This window comes from Myxine glutinosa, chromosome 9, assembly GCF_964187855.1.
Source record: "Myxine glutinosa chromosome 9, kmMyxGlut1.1, whole genome shotgun sequence".
Taxonomy (NCBI): domain Eukaryota; kingdom Metazoa; phylum Chordata; class Myxini; order Myxiniformes; family Myxinidae; genus Myxine; species Myxine glutinosa.
Genome location: NC_136269.1, coordinates 119,688,240 through 119,708,669, shown reverse-complemented (window position 1 = coordinate 119,708,669; position 20,430 = coordinate 119,688,240). Strand labels below are relative to the sequence as shown.

At 47.7% G+C, this 20,430-nt stretch overlaps 2 protein-coding genes across 4 annotated transcripts in view; one reads left to right on the top strand and one right to left on the bottom strand.

The window, feature by feature from the left end:
- Nucleotides 1-974: 974 nt before the first annotated feature.
- LYSET (lysosomal enzyme trafficking factor) overlaps nucleotides 975-20,430 on the bottom strand; it is a 37,780-nt gene continuing 18,324 nt past the window's right edge. For 2 of the 3 annotated variants that reach the window (XM_068128385.2, XM_068128386.2), the window contains exon 2: nucleotides 975-2,495. In XM_068128385.2, the coding sequence (XP_067984486.2) occupies nucleotides 2,084-2,473 (390 nt within the window). In that variant the 5' untranslated portion in view covers nucleotides 2,474-2,495 and the 3' untranslated portion in view covers nucleotides 975-2,083. Of the gene's footprint in view, nucleotides 5,248-10,812; nucleotides 11,085-20,430 lie in introns of all 3 variants that reach the window. The other variant, XM_078784823.1, reaches the window with a different exon arrangement.
- LOC144893572 (uncharacterized) lies at nucleotides 8,844-10,439 on the top strand. Its single transcript, XM_078784057.1, has 2 exons — nucleotides 8,844-9,319; nucleotides 9,458-10,439. Exons 1-2 carry the CDS (start codon nucleotides 8,951-8,953, stop codon nucleotides 10,304-10,306), a joined length of 1,218 nt encoding a protein of 405 aa, XP_078640183.1. The 5' UTR covers nucleotides 8,844-8,950; the 3' UTR covers nucleotides 10,307-10,439.

Below are 20,430 nucleotides of genomic sequence, written 5' to 3'. Positions count from 1 at the left end.
CCTTCTGGGAGAATGTCCCGTGAACAGATGACCAAATTAGAGTTTTTGGTAAAGCACATCATCTCTCTGTTTACGAAAAACAAAATGAAGCCTTCAAAGAAGAGAACACCTTCCCTACAGTCAAACATGGAGAAGGTTCAGTGTTTTGGGGTTGCTGTACTGCCTCTGGCACTGGGTGCCTTGAATGTGTGCATGGCATCATGAAATCAGGAGATTACCAAGGCATTTTGGAGCACAATGTTCAACCCAGTGCCAGAAATCTGGGTCTCTGTCGAAGGTCATGGGTCTTGCAGCAGGACAATGACCCCAAAGACACTTCAAAAAGCATCCGGGAATGGAAAAATCACTGGACTGTTCTGAAGTGGCCAGCAATGAGTCCAGATCTAAATCCCATTGAACACCTGTGGGGAGATCTGAAAAAGCAGTTGGGAGAAGGCAATCTTCAAAACTGGGAGAACTGGAGCAGTTTGCACAAGGAGAGTGGGCTAAACTACTAGTAGAGAGGTGCAGGAAGCTCATTCATGGTTATAGGAAGCGCTTAACTGCAGTTATTTTGTCCAAAGTCTGTGCTACCAAATATTAAGTCTAGGGTGTCAATAATTTTGTCAATGCCATTTCTTTTTATTTTCTGATTTAAAGAATATATTAAGTTTCGAATCAAAAACAAAAATTCTTTAATATCACCAGTGAAATAAAGAATTGTGGAGACGAAATACTTTTGTCAATTTAAACTTATTTTTAGAGAAAATTGTGAGTTATTTGAAAAACGTGCAAGGGTGGCAATATTTTTGGCCATGACTGTATATTATATAGAAAAGATAGATAGAAGATGGATATTCTGCTTTACAGGCTAAACAAATTCTCGAAAATTGAACAATTTGAACAAAGAAGCCAAATGTAAATGGTGCCATGTAAATGGTGCCATGGAAGTGTAATGGTTTACTGTAACGCACACCATAAGATCAGTCAATAAATAAAAAAAACAATTTATTTCAATTTGCATGGTAAACGCAGATCAAGCGCCGCATCAAAACAAAAATGCATTGATGGGTCTTAAATTCACCATTACACAATCGACATCATGGATATCCGGTAAACTCCATTCAACAAAAAACGTACTGGAAGCAAAAAGCCATTCGGTGTCGAAAAATTCTAAATAAACATCTCCATGCTTCAGAGCAGCAGACACAAGTGTAATTTGGAAGGATGATATTCTGTCATTATAAAACTTGAAACGCTTGGACCTATACACTTTACTTGCAAAAGTTGACAAAACAGATCATTTGTGGAGTGGATTTGGGTGTCATAAGTGAGCACCTATATATATATATATATATCATACATACGGAGTGCTGGAGATGAAATGAGGAAAGAAGATAGAAGAGAGAGGAAGGTGAGGGAGGGATCGAGTTTGGCATGAGACGAGCAAGGAGGGCAGTCTACCTCTTCCACGAGGCTCGACTTTGTATACAAAAAAAAAGATGAATCCTGCCATTTTCTACATGTAATATGTATATGGCCTCCATATTCTTTTATGTGCAACAACACAATCTTTACTCATCAAAATACGATCCTATGCAACAAACCCCTGAGAAAAGTCGAATATAAATTTGGTTAAAAGTTATAAAATCCAAACCTGCACCTTGGCATAATCAAAGCAGTTGTAAACGTCCATGGTAGTAATACCAATGTTATTCAATGTGATACTCTTGTTCACGGTTTAGTGCTGACATTTCAAATCCCGGCGAGTTGATTAATCAGGAAGCCTCGTGTGTCAGCAGTACCTTAAAAAAAAAAAAAAGCTCCAAAATGAATCACACAACTCCGTAACTAATGCAGGTATGTTGCAGTTGAGGCATCAAACATTAAATGAAGTGTCAATAATTGATATGACTGTGCAGCACACAAGTGTTTATATGATCAATAATTCTGGGATTTAGAGTCCAAGTCTTCTTTGCTTCAAGTGTGAACACCTTTTGAGGTGGAAAGGGGGGCGGTGTTGGGAGAGGGCAACGCAAGGAAATTGAGACAATGCCCTTTGAGTTACCGCTGGACTTTGAACAGGTGCCTCACCATTCCAAATTTACAAGCTCATACCGATGCCTGGGCGATATTCCTTGATAGCAGGATGTCGTGACCGACACATCATGATCAGGCACAGGGGCAAGAAGAAGTAACCCATCGTTTTGGGATTTGTTCGAGTACATGACACCAGAAAACAGAATACCTGGAGATATACTGTGATAACTACAAAAATCCATAAACCAAGTGGAAGCGCCAACGTCCAGGACAGTAGACGCCGAGGCAAACTGGAAAGAGCTGGGGTGGTAAAGGAACCGTGCGCTAGAGTTAGTGAGCTGTAGGCAACGCTCACATCAAAGATGTAGTGAGCAAGGGCCAAGCTGGCCAGCAGGTATGAAGCCAAACAGATCCAGCCCATCCGCTGCCTGAAGTTCATACTCCTCCATGCCATACAAGTTGACACATTAACAAACCTGTGACGGAACACAAATTCTTCATTTATTTTCTGTCATGTCAGAAACAATTTTATAATGGTGTAGCATTTAACTTGGTGCCACCAAGAAAACAAAGATGAGGATATTGCTTTAAAACGAAGATGAGGATATTGCTTTAAAACGAAGAGGTAACATGCGTTGGTGGTACGAGAAGCACCCGTTCCCTCAGAGAGTGGCCAGGGGGTCATGCTGTTATCTTTATGATTATTAATACCAGAGCATCCACCCAATTCTTGTTCCAAGCGTGCAACACATTCTTATGACACATCCCTTTTTTAGGCGGTGCATAGACAACAAACTGCTGCCTTGTTGGCTCCCGAAAATAAAATTAACCTGGCTACATTTATGAAGCAAAACATGCGAACTGCTTATGTGCATATATATATATATTTAGGTTATATACAGTCGTGGCCAAAAATATTGGCACCCTTGCACTTTTTTCAAATAATGCAAAACTTCTTCCTGAAAATTGTTGAAATTAAAAAAGATTTTGGTATCCACAAATGTATTTCTTTGGTTTGCAGTGGAACAAAACAAAAAAAGCTGAAATAAAATTACTAAATCTTAGCTTATTCCACACAGAAATCCTAAAATGGCCCGGACAATATTATTGGCACCTTTTAGAAGTTGTTAGAAATAATTAGATTTCAAGCAGGTGATTCTCCTTTACTTTGGAAATGAACACACATGTGGTGAGTTGCAGGTGCCTGCAATATAAAAATCACTCATTCAACCAGTTTGAATGGAGAAATGGAGTCATTCTGCTGTTTTGTGTCACTGTGTGCACTGCAATGAGCATGGAGAAAAGAAAGAAAACAAGAGAATTGTCTGAGGAGGTCAGACAGAAGATTGTAGACAATCGCAAGGCTACAAGTCCATCTCCAGAGACATTGATGTCCCTGCATCCACTGTACGTAATGTTATCTGGAAGTTTTAGGCCCATGGCACTGTAGCCAACCTCCCTGGACGTGGCAGCAAGAGAAAACTTGATCGAAAATTGCAGCAAAGGATTGTTCGAATGGTGGAGAAATTGTTCAATCAACTGCCAAACAGCTGACCTTCAAACACAAGGTACGACAGTTTCAACTCGCACCATCCGTCACCAACTCAATGAAAGGGGGTTCCTCTGGTAGGAGCCCCAGGAGGACCCCACTGCTGAGAGAGACATAAGAAAGCCCAACCGGAGTTTTCCAAAACACACCTGAACAAGCCAAAATCCTTCTGGAAGAATGTCCTGTGGACAGATGCGACCAAATTAGAGTTTATGGTAAAGCACATCACTTCTATGTTTACAGAAAACAAAATGAAGCCTTCAAAGAAAAGGACACCTTCCCTACCATCGAACATGGAGGAGGTTCAGTGATGTTTTGGGGTTGCTGTGCTGCCTCTGGCACTGGGTGCCCTGAATGTGTGCAGAGCATCATGAAATCAGGAGATTACCAAGGCATTTTGGAGTGCAATGTTCAACCCAGTGTCAGAAATCTGGGTCTCGCAGCAGGACAATGACCCCAAACACACTTCAAAAATCACCCAGGAATGGTTCAAACCAAAACACTGGGCTGTTCTGAAGTGGCCAGCAGAGTTCATATCTAAATCCCATTGAACACCTGTGGGGAGATCTGAAAACAGCAGTTTGGAGAAGGCATCCTTCAAATCTGGGAGAACTGGAGCAGTTTGCACAAGAAGAGTGGGCCAAACTGCCAGTAGAGAGGTGCAGGAAGCTCATTCATGGCTATAGAAAGCACTTGACTGCAGTTATTTTGTCCAAAGGCTGTGCTACCAAATTTTAAGTCGAGGGTGTCAATAATTTTATTAATGCCATTTCTTTTTATTTTCTGATTTAAAAGGATATATTAAGTTCTGGATCAAAAACAAAGGTTCTGTAATATTCAGTGAAATAAAGAATTGTGGCGACCAAATACTTTTGTCAATTTCAACTTATTTTTTGAGAAAATTGTGAGTTATTTGAAAAAAGTGCAAGGGTGCCAATATTTTTGGTCACGACTGTAGCTCCAATAATTCCAATTGCACCTCCCTCCCCACCACCCAAAGGAAGGCAATGCCAAGATGGGCGAATATATATATATATAATTTTTTTTTTTCAAAACTTGATCGAATCAAACGAAACTTACACAGGCACAACTTCACAGTACCCTCATTACTCCCTGAAAGTTTCAGCTTCCCTGGTCAAATTGTCTTGGAGGAGTAGATGAAACATACAACACACATACATACAACATACTGTTACAGAACCGGGATTGTGCTCAAAAAATGAAAATTTTTTTTACATATAACTTGATGTCTAACAACAAGTGACAGTTCTGTTCCGACTGCACTGTATCATTGTACAACATATGACATGCATCAGTTTGTGGTAAAGAGAAAGTGAATTACCAGTGAGGAAGCATCCTCTTCCTAAAAAAAAGAAAACTTTTCTTTAAAGGTAGGAAGTATGAAGATCATTTGGATTCGCTGGTATTACAAATGCATCTCATTACCAGTGTGTTGTCTGTGGTGAGGTACTGGCTAACGATCGTTTGAATCCTTACAACCTTAGACGTCATTTAACAAAGATGTCAAAACGATAAGCAACAAAGCAAATCCTGTAAATAAGCATTTCATAGGGTGCGACAACTGTCTTCAGGGGTTTGACAAATATCACAAAGCATTGCTTCATACTTGGAGTGTCACGACAAAGCCAAGGAATGAATTTTAAACTGCAAATAATAGTCTAGTAGGAAGACTAGGTCCCTCTGCACCCCCCGGAGATATACTTCTAATCAGTGTTTCTAGATTGGAAAAAATGTGTAGAAAATGACTAGCTATGGCCCCAAGCTGAAAAAATGTCCCACATACCATTTTTATGCAAATTACTGCTGCCATTATCAAAAAAACGATTTTTGACATATCTCAGCCAATATTGCAGATAATTGAAAAATGAAGGTGTCTAGACCCATGTTTTGAAGGGCATAGATCATGATAGAACTATTCATAACATGATTACATGTGTCTATGGTATACTAGTATGCATATTAATGCTGTAATTACAAAATAATCAGTTTTACAAATGATAAGGATACGTTAATACTGCAGATAACTTAACATGGTACATAAGGGGTCTAAACCCAGGTATTTTCAAGGTTAAATGTCAACAAGATGCTCCTGAGTCTTGCATAGGGGCGGGACATTGGCAGTAACATTGGTACCACTCAACTTTTCTTCCCACCATTGACTTTGTATTGCGAGAGATTTTCACTTGCTTATTTAAAGGTTTCTCACCCAGCCCACGTAAAATCTACCAACTCCTGCTGTTAACTCCCAAACATATTTTTTTATGTTATCCAATCACAGTGCAGAAATGACAGACTAGAGATCCAAATTAGTGCTGCTATAGCTGCCATTTTACATTTCCATCCATGTAACATGCGCGCTCGCGCGCTCGTATCAATTGGTAATGTCGCGCGCTCGTATCAATTGGTAACGTTGATGTTATTGAATACCTCAGTTGAAAGTTCAGTCTTCCATTCCATCTGTGTGTTGTTCTTGGTATTCATCCTCCAATCTAGCCAGGTAAGATGCTAACTATAATGTTACTCACACTCTTGACTTCAGTTTCTGCATGAAATCATAAACAGGCAGAATAACAGCTGAGCCAGCTAGCACCATGTTAGCTAACGTTAAAGCTAGCCTCATCTATGTACAGTATGTTCCTAATGTCGGTGTAACTTAAACTTTTGTTAATGCCAAACATGAGACATATCTGTTGACTTCTGTATATGAATTGAACCAGAAAGAGGCACGACAGCTGAGCTAGCTACAGTAACTTAGCACAATGTTTCATTGGCCTAGATAGCTAACGTTAGTGTGGAAGAATTTAGATGTTTTAGCTATTAGCACTTTTGATGCCACTAAACATGGTTTAGTCAGCTAAAAAGTACCCTAGTGTAGAACATGACTCAGAACCTCTGTTACCTCACTGAAAACTCAGAGCCTCCTTTCACAGGCACTTTTAACATCATTCGTGATTTCTTATTTGTCATTTAACAGTGATGGTAGACATCGACAGCAAGCATGCCCAAAAGAAAACGGAGTGTAGAACCTGCAGCCCAAATAGTCTAGTAGGAAGACTAGGTCCCCCTGCACCCCCCGGAGATATACTTCTAATCAGTGTTTCTAGATTGGAAAAAATGTGTAGAAAATGACTAGCTATGGCCCCAAGCTGAAATAATGTCCCACATACCATTTTTATGCAAATTACTGCTGCCATTATCAAAAAAAGACTAGGTCCCCCTGCACCCCCCGGAGATATACTTCTAATCAGTGTTTCTAGATTGGAAAAAATGTGTAGAAAATGACTAGCTATGGCCCCAAGCTGACAAAATGTCCCACATACCATTTTTATGCAAATTACTGCTGCCATTATCAAAAAAAGACTAGGTCCCCCTGCACCCCCCGGAGATATACTTCTAATCAGTGTTTCTAGATTGGAAAAAATGTGTAGAAAATGACTAGCTATGGCCCCAAGCTGAAAAAATGTCCCACATACCATTTTTATGCAAATTACTGCTGCCATTATCAAAAAAAGACTAGGTCCCCCTGCACCCCCCGGAGATATACTGAAACTGGCAGTGACTGGTGATTGAAATGCGGTGCCTTTTTGTGTTTCAGGTCGAGGTACGTGAACTCCCCACGATCTACAGCAACCAGGAAGAGACTGATACCAGGGTGGTTCTGTACCTCCATCATGCTGCTACCATCGGATACAAGAACGCTGTAGTCAGAACACCGGACACAGACATCCTCCTGATCCTGCTCCACCATGCCCACAACATCAAGCTGACGGTGTACCTGGATACAGGGTCAGGGAAGCATCGCCAACTTGTCAACGTCTCTGAGCTGGCAGAATCCCTGGGAGAGGACTACTGTGCCACTCTCCTGGGGTACTATGTGTTCAGCGGAGAAGACTGCACCAGTGCCTTCAAAGGGAAGGGAAAAGTCGGGCCCTTGAAAAAGCTGGAGAAGAATCCCAGGTTTCACAGGGCATTCGGTGAATTTCACAGGGTATTTAGAAAAATAAAACTTTGTGTTAACGTCTGTGTAGACGGACCTTAATATGAGTCTATTATTTCGTAAAACTGTGATTATTTTGTAAATAAAGCACTAATTAGCATACTAGTATACCATAGACACATGTAATCATGTTATGAATAGTTCTATCATGATCTATGCCCTTCAAAACATGGGTCTAGACACCTTCATTTTTCAATTATCTGCAATATTGGCTGAGATATGTCAAAAATCGTTTTTTTGATAATGGCAGCAGTAATTTGCATAAAAATGGTATGTGGGACATTGTTTCAGCTTGGGGCCATAGCTAGTCATTTTCTACACATTTTTTCCAATCTAGAAACACTGATTAGAAGTATATCTCCGGGGGAGTGCAGGGGGACCTAGTCTTTTTTTGATAATGGCAGCAGTAATTTGCATAAAAATGGTATGTGGGACATTTTTTCAGCTTGGGGCCATAGCTAGTCATTTTCTACACATTGTTTCCAATCTAGAAACACTGATTAGAAGTATATCTCCGGGGGGTGCAGGGGGACCTAGTCTTCCTACTAGACTAAAAGCTCTCCTCCTACATGCATCCTTCATGTACCATCCATGTCTGATCATGGGGATTTCACGCCCCTCCGTAAAATTAAAGGATCTGCTTCAGAAAAACTGCAACTGCTTCAAAAGATCCGGGATAGACGTCTCAACCAACCGCATGACTCCCCATGTCGTATGCAATCAGTATGTGATCAGATCCCGGCAACTCTTCCTGATGACCTAGAAAGAGTAGGATATCACAGCAAGTGTTATAAGCACTTTGTCCGCCACTTTCATCGTCTGGGAGATGATACAGAACCAGGGCCATCAACCTCATCATGGCATCACTCTCCTCGTAAACCAGGAGGTTCTGCTGAACCCATCTTCCCGCCAGAGTGTATATTTTGTGAGAAAGTTGAGACCAAAGATGCTCATCGCAATACTGAGAGGCCTACAACCTTCCCATCCTTTAAAAACAAAGAAAATGCATGGGAGCAAATCGAAACACGGGCTGAGAAAATGGGTCTCTATCGACTCCATCGAAAGGTGAAAAACAAAGACCTCTTTGCATGTGAGGCCAAACACCATCCGTCATGTTTTAAAGCTTTCCGCACAGCATTCTACAACTATGAGCGTGCGATTCACAGAGCCGAAGCACCAAAGGAGCAGGCTTGCATGTCAGCCGCCCATGAAAAGGCATTCAACTCAGTACTGGAACACCAGATGGGACACCAGATGGGTTCTTCTGCAAAACCAACAAAGCCTCCATTCTGCACTACCTTTTAGAGGACACCACACCACAAGATCTGCAATACCCCAAGGATGCCCTGTTCATCCAGGATGGAATGGCGCTGCTGCATACCCTTGCCAACCTTCCCCCAACATGTGGTGAGATATGCTTGCAGGTGCTTGATCAGATGGTGGCCAAGCAGCACTTTCTGTTCTCCACTGACAGTTACCATCCTGAGTCAATCAAAGCGCAGGAAAGGCTGAGGCGGGGCAGCTCAGAGAAGATCATTCTGGCTGGACCAGCAACCAGGAAGCCATATGACTTCAAAATGTTCCTTGCAAATGACGACAACAAAAAGCAGATGTGCCAGCTTCTTCTGAAAGTGTGGAGTGGACAAGAGGCAGCTACCAGGCTGGAGAGAACAGAGATGGCTGTGCTGATCGTGGAGGGGAAGGCCCACCAACTTGCCTCAACGAATGGCAAGGTAAAATTGAAAGCCCTTCGTGAATGGCGATTCAATTTGTAATTTTTCCTGAAAAAAAGGTGATTACCTGTGATGTTTGTCTAGATCTGAAACTGGCAGTGACTGGTGATTGAAATGCGGTGCCTTTTTGTGTTTCAGGTCGAGGTACGTGAACTCCCCACGATCTACAGCAACCAGGAAGAGACTGATACCAGGGTGGTTCTGTACCTCCATCATGCTGCTACCATCGGATACAAGAACGCTGTAGTCAGAACACCGGACACAGACATCCTCCTGATCCTGCTCCACCATGCCCACAACATCAAGCTGACGGTGTACCTGGATACAGGGTCAGGGAAGCATCGCCAACTTGTCAACGTCTCTGAGCTGGCAGAATCCCTGGGAGAGGACTACTGTGCCACTCTCCTGGGGTACTATGTGTTCAGCGGAGAAGACTGCACCAGTGCCTTCAAAGGGAAGGGAAAAGTCGGGCCCTTGAAAAAGCTGGAGAAGAATCCCAGGTTTCACAGGGCATTCGGTGAACTGGGTGACAACTGGGATGCCAACCCTGAGGTGGAGAGGCAGTTAGAAAAATTCACCTGTGTGATGTACGGCCAGAGTCGCGAGTCATCAGTGGACATTGTCCGTGCCAAGCTGCTACGAAAAATGGTGGGAGAGGACAAGACCCTCACATCCAAGTCCAAGGTTGATCTGGCTCGCCTTCCTCCATGCCAGTCTGCCCTGAAGCCGCACATCCAGCGTGTGAACCACCGCGTAGCATTGTACAAAAGAGCCGATCAACCTATCATCGAAAAGCCAAAACCTTATGAGGAGCAAGGATGGATAAGGACTGATGAAGGACTGTTGAAACCAATGTGGTCCAGTGGTCCCATCCTACCAACCTCACTGGTGGATCTTCTGAACACAGGAGAGCACGAAGAGGAGGAGGAAGAGGAAGGAGAAGAAGAGTTTGACTCTGACGATTTCGATGAAAATGATGATGACTGACTCAGTGTAGAATCACTAATGCTAATGATGTTTATCTAAAACAAGCAAGAGAAGAGTGGTCACATTGAGTGCTAGGACTATTTTGACAGTTGTAATATTTAGAAAAATAAAACTTTGTGTTAACGTCTGTGTAGACGGACCTTAATATGAGTCTATTATTTCGTAAAACTGTGATTATTTTGTAAATAAAGCACTAATTAGCATACTAGTATACCATAGACACATGTAATCATGTTATGAATAGTTCTATCATGATCTATGCCCTTCAAAACATGGGTCTAGACACCTTCATTTTTCAATTATCTGCAATATTGGCTGAGATATGTCAAAAATCGTTTTTTTGATAATGGCAGCAGTAATTTGCATAAAAATGGTATGTGGGACATTTTTTCAGCTTGGGGCCATAGCTAGTCATTTTCTACACATTTTTTCCAATCTAGAAACACTGATTAGAAGTATATCACCGGGGGGTGCAGGGGGACCTAGTCTTCCTACTAGACTAGAACGTTTGTTTTCTATTACGTGTGGGGAAAGCTCCGTAATCCAAGTAGGTGAAATTAAAATGGTATATGACACACAGTGGGTTGCTTCATTTCAGAACTCATTGATCATGTGAAGAATTGTTTGTTAAACTACAAAAAGATGAGCCAGTTCTTCAACAGTCAACTAAAGAAGACAACAATATCGCTGGAGCTACACGACTGCTCTTTTGGCAGATTTGTGCACGAAGAGCCTTTTCTGGCAAAGTGTCTTTTGTTGACCCTTCCATCTCGTACTCCTGGGGGAGACAGTTTTGCAATGCGAGATAATTTTCATTTGTGAAGAAGGCATGAATTGGGATCAGTGCTTGGCTGCAGTGATAAATGTTGGTGAGGACGTTGGACTGGCATGAAAATTAATCAAGAAAGCCCCCCCACTCCCGTCTGCATTGCCCCCCACTCCGGTCCGCATTTGCCCCCCACTCCGGTCCGCATTTGCCCCCCACTCCGTTCCGCATTGCCCCCCACTCCGGTCCGCATTGCCCCCCACTCCGGTCCGCATTGCCCCCCACTCCGGTCCGCATTGCCCCACACTCCGGTCCGCATTGCCCCCCCACACTCCCGTCCGCATTGCCCCCCACACCCCCGTCCGCATTGGCCCCCCACACCCCCGTCCGCATTGCCCCCCACACCCCGATCCGCATTGCCCCCCCCGCACTCCCGTCCGCATTCCCCCCCCCCCGCACTCCCGTCCGCATTGCCCCCCCCGCACTCCCGTCCGCAATGCCCCCCCCCGCACTCCCGTCCGCATTGCCCCCCCCGCACTCCCGTCCGCATTGGCCCACCCGCACTCCCGTCCGCATTGGCCCCCCCGCACTCCCGTCCGCATTGGCCCCCCCGCACTCCCGCCCGCATTGGCCCCCCCGCACTCCCGCCCGCATTGGCCCCCCCGCACTCCCGCCCGCATTGGCCCCCCCGCACTCCCGCCCGCATTGGCCCCCCCGCACTCCCGCCCGCATTGGCCCCCCCGCACTCCCGCCCGCATTGGCCCCCCCGCACTCCCGCCCGCATTGGCCCCCCCGCACTCCCGCCCGCATTGCACCCCCCGCACTCCCGCCCGCATTGCACCCCCCGCACTCCCGCCCGCATTGCACCCCCCGCACTCCCGCCCGCATTGCACCCCCCGCACTCCCGCCCGCATTGCCCCCCCGCACTGACCCCCGCACTCCCGTCCGCACTGGCCCCCCACACTCCCGCCCGCACTGGCCCCCCACACTCCCGTCCGCACTGGCCCCCCACACTCCCGCCGCACTGGCCCCCCACACTCCCGTCCGCATTGCCCCCTCACACTCCCGTCCGCATTCCCCCCCACACTCCCGTCCGCATTGCCCCGCCACACTCCCGTCCGCATTGGTCCCCACACTCCCGTCCGCATTCCCCTCCCCCACACTCCCGTCCGCATTTCCCCCCCACACTCCCGTCCGCATTGCCCCACACTCCCGTCCGAATTTGTCCCCCACTCCCGTCCGAATTTGTCCCCCACTCCCGTCCGAATTTGTCCCCCACTCCCGTCCGAATTTGTCCCCCACTCCCGTCCGAATTTGTCCCCCACTCCCGTCCGAATTTGTCCCCCACTCCCGTCCGAATTTGTCCCCCACTCCCGTCCGAATTTGTCCCCCACTCCCGTCCGAATTTGTCCCCCACTCCCGTCCGAATTTGTCCCCCACTCCCGTCCGAATTTGTCCCCCACTCCCGTCCGAATTTGTCCCCCACTCCCGTCCGAATTTGTCCCCCACTCCCGTCCGAATTTGTCCCCCACTCCCGTCCGAATTTGTCCCCCACTCCCGTCCGAATTTGTCCCCCACTCCCGTCCGAATTTGTCCCCCACTCCCGTCCGAATTTGTCCCCCACTCCCGTCCGAATTTGTCCCCCACTCCCGTCCGAATTTGTCCCCCACTCCCGTCCGAATTTGTCCCCCACTCCCGTCCGAATTTGTCCCCCACTCCCGTCCGAATTTGTCCCCCACTCCCGTCCGAATTTGTCCCCCACTCCCGTCCGAATTTGTCCCCCACTCCCGTCCGAATTTGTCCCCCACTCCCGTCCGAATTTGTCCCCCACTCCCGTCCGAATTTGTCCCCCACTCCCGTCCGAATTTGTCCCCCACTCCCGTCCGAATTTGTCCCCCACTCCCGTCCGAATTTGTCCCCCACTCCCGTCCGAATTTGTCCCCCACTCCCGTCCGAATTTGTCCCCCACTCCCGTCCGAATTTGTCCCCCACTCCCGTCCGAATTTGTCCCCCACTCCCGTCCGAATTTGTCCCCCACTCCCGTCCGAATTTGTCCCCCACTCCCGTCCGAATTTGTCCCCCACTCCCGTCCGAATTTGTCCCCCACTCCCGTCCGAATTTGTCCCCCACTCCCGTCCGAATTTGTCCCCCACTCCCGTCCGAATTTGTCCCCCACTCCCGTCCGAATTTGTCCCCCACTCCCGTCCGAATTTGTCCCCCACTCCCGTCCGAATTTGTCCCCCACTCCCGTCCGAATTTGTCCCCCACTCCCGTCCGAATTTGTCCCCCACTCCCGTCCGAATTTGTCCTCCACTCCCGTCCGAATTTGTCCTCCACTCCCGTCCGAATTTGTCCTCCACTCCCGTCCGAATTTGTCCTCCACTCCCGTCCGAATTTGTCCTCCACTCCCGTCCGAATTTGTCCTCCACTCCCGTCCGAATTTGTCCTCCACTCCCGTCCGAATTTGTCCTCCACTCCCGTCCGAATTTGTCCTCCACTCCCGTCCGAATTTGTCCTCCACTCCCGTCCGAATTTGTCCTCCACTCCCGTCCGAATTTGTCCTCCACTCCCGTCCGAATTTGTCCTCCACTCCCGTCCGAATTTGTCCTCCACTCCCGTCCGAATTTGTCCTCCACTCCCGTCCGAATTTGTCCTCCACTCCCGTCCGAATTTGTCCTCCACTCCCGTCCGAATTTGTCCTCCACTCCCGTCCGAATTTGTCCTCCACTCCCGTCCGAATATGTCCTCCACTCCCGTCCGAATTTGTCCTCCACTCCCGTCCGAATTTGTCCTCCACTCCCGTCCGAATTTGTCCTCCACTCCCGTCCGAATTTGTCCTCCACTCCCGTCCGAATTTGTCCTCCACTCCCGTCCGAATTTGTCCTCCACTCCCGTCCGAATTTGTCCTCCACTCCCGTCCGAATTTGTCCTCCACTCCCGTCCGAATTTGTCCTCCACTCCCGTCCGAATTTGTCCTCCACTCCCGTCCGAATTTGTCCTCCACTCCCGTCCGAATTCTCGTTTCCAATGCCTCACCGGTTCCCCAAAATCCTCGTTTCTAATTCCTCACCGGTTCCCCCAAATCCTCGTTTCCAATTCCTCACCAGTTCCCCCAAATCTTCGTTTCCAATTCCTCACCGGTTCCCCCAAAATCCTCGTTTCCAATTCCTCACTGGTTCCCCCAAATCCTCGTTTCCAATTCCTCACTGGTTCCCCAAAATCCTCGTTTCCAATTCCTCACCAGTTCCCCCAAATCCTCGTTTCCAATGCCTCACCGGTTCCCCGAAATCCTCATTTTCAATTCCTCACCGGTTCCCCCAAATCCTCGTTTCCAATTCCTCACCGGTTCCCCCAAATCCTCGTTTCCAATTCCTCGCCAGTTCCCCCAAATCCTCGTTTCGAATTCCTCACCGGTTCCTCCAAATCCTGGTTTCCGATTCCTCACCGATTCCCCCAAATCCTCGTTTCCAATTCCTCACCGGATCCTCCAAAATCCTCGTTTCCAATTCCTCACCGGTTCCCCCAAATCCTCGTTTTGAATTCCTCACCGGTTCCTCCAAATCTTTGTTTCGAATTCCTCACCGGTTCCCCCAAATCCTCGTTTCCAATTCCTCACCGGTTCCCCCAAACCCACGTTTCCAATTCCTCACCGGTTCCCCCAAATCCTCGTTTCCAATTCCTCACTGGTTCCCCCAAATCCTCGTTTCCAATTCCTCACCGGTTCCCCCAAATATTCGTTTCCAATTCCTCACCGGTTCCCCCAAATCCTAGTTTCGAATTCCTCACCGGTTCTTCCAAATCCTGGTTTCCGATTCCTCACCGATTCCCCCAAATCCTCGTTTCCAATTCATCAACGGATCCTCCAAATCCTCATTTCCAATTCCTCACCAGTTCCCCCAAATCCTCGTTTCGAATTCCTCAATGGTTCCTCCAAATCTTCATTTCGAATTCCTCACCGGTTCCCCCAAATCCTCGTTTCCAATTCCTCACCGGTTCCCCCAAATCCTCGTTTCCAATTCCTCACTGGTTCCCCCAAATCCTCGTTTCCAATTCCTCACTGGTTCCCCCAAATCCTCGTTTCCAATTCCTCACTAGTTCCCCCAAATCCTCGTTTCCAATGCCTCACCGGTTCCCCGAAATCCTCATTTTCAATTCCTCACCGGTTCCCCCAAATCCTCGTTTCCAATTCCTCACCGGTTCCCCCAAATCCTCGTTTCCAATTCCTCGCCAGTTCCCCCAAATCCTCGTTTCTAATTCCTCACCGGTTCCTCCAAATCCTGGTTTCCGATTCCTCACCGATTCCCCCAAATCCTCGTTTCCAATTCCTCACCGGATCCTCCAAAATCCTCGTTTCCAATTCCTCACCGGTTCCCCCAAATCCTCGTTTTGAATTCCTCACCGGTTCCTCCAAATCTTTGTTTCGAATTCCTCACCGGTTCCCCCAAATCCTCGTTTCCAATTCCTCACCGGTTCCCCCAAACCCATGTTTACAATTCCTCACCGGTTCCCCCAAATCCTCGTTTCCAATTCCTCACAGGTTCCCCCAAATCCTCGTTTCCAATTCCTCACCGGTTCCCCCAAATATTCGTTTCCAATTCCTCACCGGTTCCCCCAAATCCTAGTTTCGAATTCCTCACCGGTTCTTCCAAATCCTGGTTTCCGATTCCTCACCGATTCCCCCAAATCCTCGTTTCCAATTCATCAACGGATCCTCCAAATCCTCGTTTCCAATTCCTCACCAGTTCCCCCAAATCCTCGTTTCGAATTCCTCACTGGTTCCTCCAAATCTTCATTTCGAATTCCTCACCGGTTCCCCCAAATCCTCGTTTACAATTCCTCACCGGTTCCCCCAAATCCTCGTTTCCAATTCCTCACTGGTTCCCCCAAATCCTCGTTTCCAATTCCTCACCGGTTCCTCCAAATCCTGCTTTCCGATTCCTCACCGATTCCCCCAAATCCTCGTTTCCAATTCCTCACCGGATCCTCCAAATGCTAGTTTCCAATTCCTCACCAGTTCCCCCAAATCCTCGTTTCGAATTCCTCACCGGTTCCTCCAAATATTCGTTTCGAATTCCTCACCGGTTCCCCCAAATACTCGTTTCCAATTCCTCACCGGTTCCCCCAAATCCTCGTTTCCATTTCCTCACCGGTTCCCCCAAATCCTCGTTTCCAATTCCTCACCGGTTCCCCCAAATCCTCGTTTCCAATTCCTCATCGGTTCCCCCAAATCCTCGTTTCCAATTCCTCACCGGTTCCCCCAAATCCTCGTTTCCAATTCCTCACCAGTTCCCCGAAATCCTCGTTTTGAATTCCTCACTGGTTCCCCCAAATCCTTGTTTCCAATTCCTCACCAGTTCCCCCAAATCCTAGTTTCAAATTCCTCACCGGTTCCTCCAAATCCTGGTTTCCGATTCCTCACCGATTCCCCCAAATCCTCGTTTCCAATTCCTCACCGGATCCTCCAAATCCTCGTTTCCAATTCCTCACCGGTTCCCCCAAATCCTCGTTTCCAATTCCTCACCGGTTCCCCCAAATCGTCGTTTCGAATTCCTCACCGGTTCCTCCAAATCTTCGTTTCGAATTCCTCACCGGTTCCACCAAATCCTCGTTTCCAATTCCTCACCCGTTCCCCCAAATCCTCGTTTCAAATTCCTCTCCGGTTCCCCCAAATCCTCGTTTCCAATTCCTCACCGGTTCCCCCAAATCCTCGTTTCCAATTCCTCACCGGTTCCCCCAAATCCTCATTTCCAATTTCATCGGTTCCCCCAAATCCTCGTTTCCAATTCCTCACCGGTTCCCCCAAATCCTCGTTTCCAATTCCTCACCAGTTCCCCCAAATCCTTGTTTTGAATTCCTCACCGGTTCCCCCAAATCCTTGTTTCCTATTCCTCACCAGTTCCCCCCAATCCTAGATTCAAATTCCTCACCGGTTCCCCCAAATCCTCGTTTCCAATTGCTCACCAGTTCCCCCAAATCCTAGTTTCAAATTCCTCACCGGTTCCCCCAAATCCTCGTTTCCAATTCCTCACCAGTTCCCCCAAATCCTCGTTTCCAATTCCTCACCAGTTCCCCCAAATCCTCGCTTCCAATTTCGTCGGTTCCCCCCAATTCTCGTTTCCAATTCCTCACCGGTTCCCCCAAATCCTCGTTTCCAATTCCTCACCAGTTCCCCCAAATCCTCGTTTTGAATTCCTCACGGGTTCCCCCAAATCCTTGTTTCCTATTCCTCACCAGTTCCCCCCAATCCTAGATTCAAATTCCTCACCGGTTCCTCCAAATCCTGGTTTCCGATTCCTCACCGATTCCCCCAAATCCTCGTTTCCAATTCCTCACCGGATCCTCCATATCCTCGTTTCCAATTCCTCACCGGTTCCCCCAAATCCTCATTTCCAATTCCTCACCGGTTCCCCCAAATCCTCGTTTCGAATTCCTCACCGGTTCCTCCAAATCTTCGTTTCGAATTCCTCACCGGTTCCCCCAAATCCTCGTTTCCAATTTCTCACCGGTTCCCCCAAATCCTCGTTTCAAATTCCTCTCCGGTTCCCCCAAATCCTCGTTTCCAATTCCTCACTGGTTCCCCCAAATCCTCGTTTCCAATTCCTCACCGGTTCCCCCAAATCCTCGTTTCCAATTCCTCACCGGTTCCCCCAAATCCTCATTTCCAATTCCTCACCGGTTCCCCCAAATCCTCGTTTTGAATTCCTCACCGGTTCCCCCAAATTCTCGTTTCCAATTCCTCACCGATTCCCCCAAATTCTCATTTCTAATTCCTCACCGGTCCCCCCAAATCCTCGTTTCCAATTCCTCACCAGTTCCCCCAAATCCTCGTTTCCAATTCCTCACCGGTTCCCCCAAATTGTCATTTTGAATTCCTCACCAGTTCCTCCAAATCCTGGTTTCGAATTCCTCACCGGTTCCCCACAAACACTCGTTTCCAATTCCTCACGGGTTCCCGCAAATCCTCGTTTCGAATTCCTCACCGGTTCCCCCAAATCCTCGTTTCGAATTCTCACCGGTTCCCCCAAATTCTCGTTTCCAATTCCTCACCGGTTCCCCCAAATCGTCGTTTCCAATAATTTCTCACCGGTTCCCCTAAATCCTCGTTTCCAATTCCTCACCGGTTCCCCCAAATCCTCGTTTCGAATTCCTCACCAGTTCCCCCAAATACTCGTTTCGAAATCCTCAGCGGTTCCCCCAAATCCTGGTTTCCAATTCCTCACCGGTTCCCCCAAATCCTCGTTTCGAATTCTTCACCGGTTCCCCCAAATCGTCGTTTCCAATAATTCCTCACCGGTTCCCCTAAATCCTCGTTTCCAATTCCTCGCCGGTTCCCCCAAATCCTCGTTTCGAATTCCTCACCGGTTCCCCCAAATACTCGTTTCGAATTCCTCAGTGGTTCCCCCAAATCCTCGTTTCGAATTCCTCACCGGTTCCCCCAAATCCTCGTTTCCAATTCCTCACCAGTTCCCCCAAATCCTCGTTTTGAATTACTCACCGGTTCCCCAAAATCCTCGTTTCCAATTCCTCACCAGTTCCCCCAAATCCTCATTTCGAATTCCTCACCGTTTCCCCCAAATCCTCGTTTCCAATTCCTCACCAGTTCCCCCAAATCCTCGTTTCGAATTCCTCACCGGTTCCTCCAAATCCTCGTTTCCAATTCCTCACCGGCTCCCCCAAATCCTCGTTTCCAATTCCTCACCAGTTCCCCCCAAATCCTCATTTCGAATTCCTCACCGGTTCCCCTAAATCCTCGTTTCCAATTCCTCACCGGTTCCCCCAAATCCTCGTTTCGAATTCCTCACCGGTTCCCCCAAATACTCGTTTCGAAATCCTGAGCGGTTCCCCCAAATCCTCGTTTCGAATTGCTCATCGGTTCCCCCAAATCCTCGTTTCGAATTCCTCACCGGTTCCCCCAAATCCTCGTTTCCAATAATTCATCAGCGGTTCCCCCAAATCCTCATTTCGAATTCCTCACCGGTTCCCCCAAATCCTGGTTTCCAATTCCTCACCGGTTCCCCCAAATCCTCGTTTCGAATTCTTCACCGGTTCCCCCAAATCGTCGTTTCCAATAATTCCTCACCGGTTCCCCTAAATCCTCGTTTCCAATTCCTCACCGGTTCCCCCAAATCCTCGTTCCGAATTCCTCACCGGTTCCCCCAAATACTCGTTTCGAATTCCTCAGCGGTTCCCCCAAATCCTCGTTTCGAATTCCTCACCGGTTCCCCCAAATACTAGTTTCGAATTCCTCAGCGGTTCCCCCAAATCCTCGATTCGAATTCCTCACCGGTTCCCCCAAATCGTTGTTTCCAATTCCTCACCAGTTCCCCCAAATCCTCGTTTTGAATTACTCACCGGTTCCCCAAAATCCTCGTTTCCAATTCCTCACCAGTTCCCCCAAATCCTCATTTCGAATTCCTCACCGTTTCCCCCAAATCCTCGTTTCCAATTCCTCACCAGTTCCCCCAAATCCTCGTTTCGAATTCCTCACCGGTTCCTCCAAATCCTCGTTTCCAATTCCTCACCGGCTCCCCCAAATCCTCGTTTCCAATTCCTCACCAGTTCCCCCCAAATCCTCACTTCGAATTCCTCAACGGTTCCCCCAAATCCTCGTTTCGAATTCCTCACCGGTTCCCCCAAATCCTCGTTTCCAATTCCTCACCGGTTTCTCCAAATCCTCGTTTCCAATTCCTCACCGGTTCCCCCAAATCCTCGTTTCGAATTCCTCACCGGTTCCCCCAAATCCTCGTTTCCAATTCCTCACCAGTTCCCCCAAATCCTAGTTTCAAATTCCTCACCGGTTCCCCCAAATCCTCGTTTCCAATTCCTCACCAGTTCCCCCAAATCCTCGTTTCCAATTCCTCACCAGTTCCCCCAAATCCTCGTTTCCAATTCCTCAACAGTTCCCCCAAATCCTCGTTTCCAATTTCGTCGGTTCCCCCCAATTCTCGTTTCCAATTCCTCACCGGTTCCCTCAAATCCTCGTTTCCAATTCCTCACCAATTCCCCCAAATCCTTGTTTTGAATTCCTCACCGGTTCCCCCAAATCCTTGTTTCCTATTCCTCACCAGTTCCCCCCAATCCTAGATTCAAATTCCTCACCGGTTCCTCCAAATCCTGGTTTCCGATTCCTCACCGATTCCCCCAAATCCTCGTTTCCAATTCCTCACCGGATCCTCCAAATCCTCGTTTCCAATTCCTCACCGGTTCCCCCAAATCCTCGTTTCCAATTCCTCACCGGTTCTCCCAAATCCTCGTTTCCAATTCCTCACCGGTTCCCCCAAATCCTCGTTTCGAATTCCTCACCGGTTCCTCCAAATCTTCGTTTCGAATTCCTCACCGGTTCCCCCAAATCCTCGTT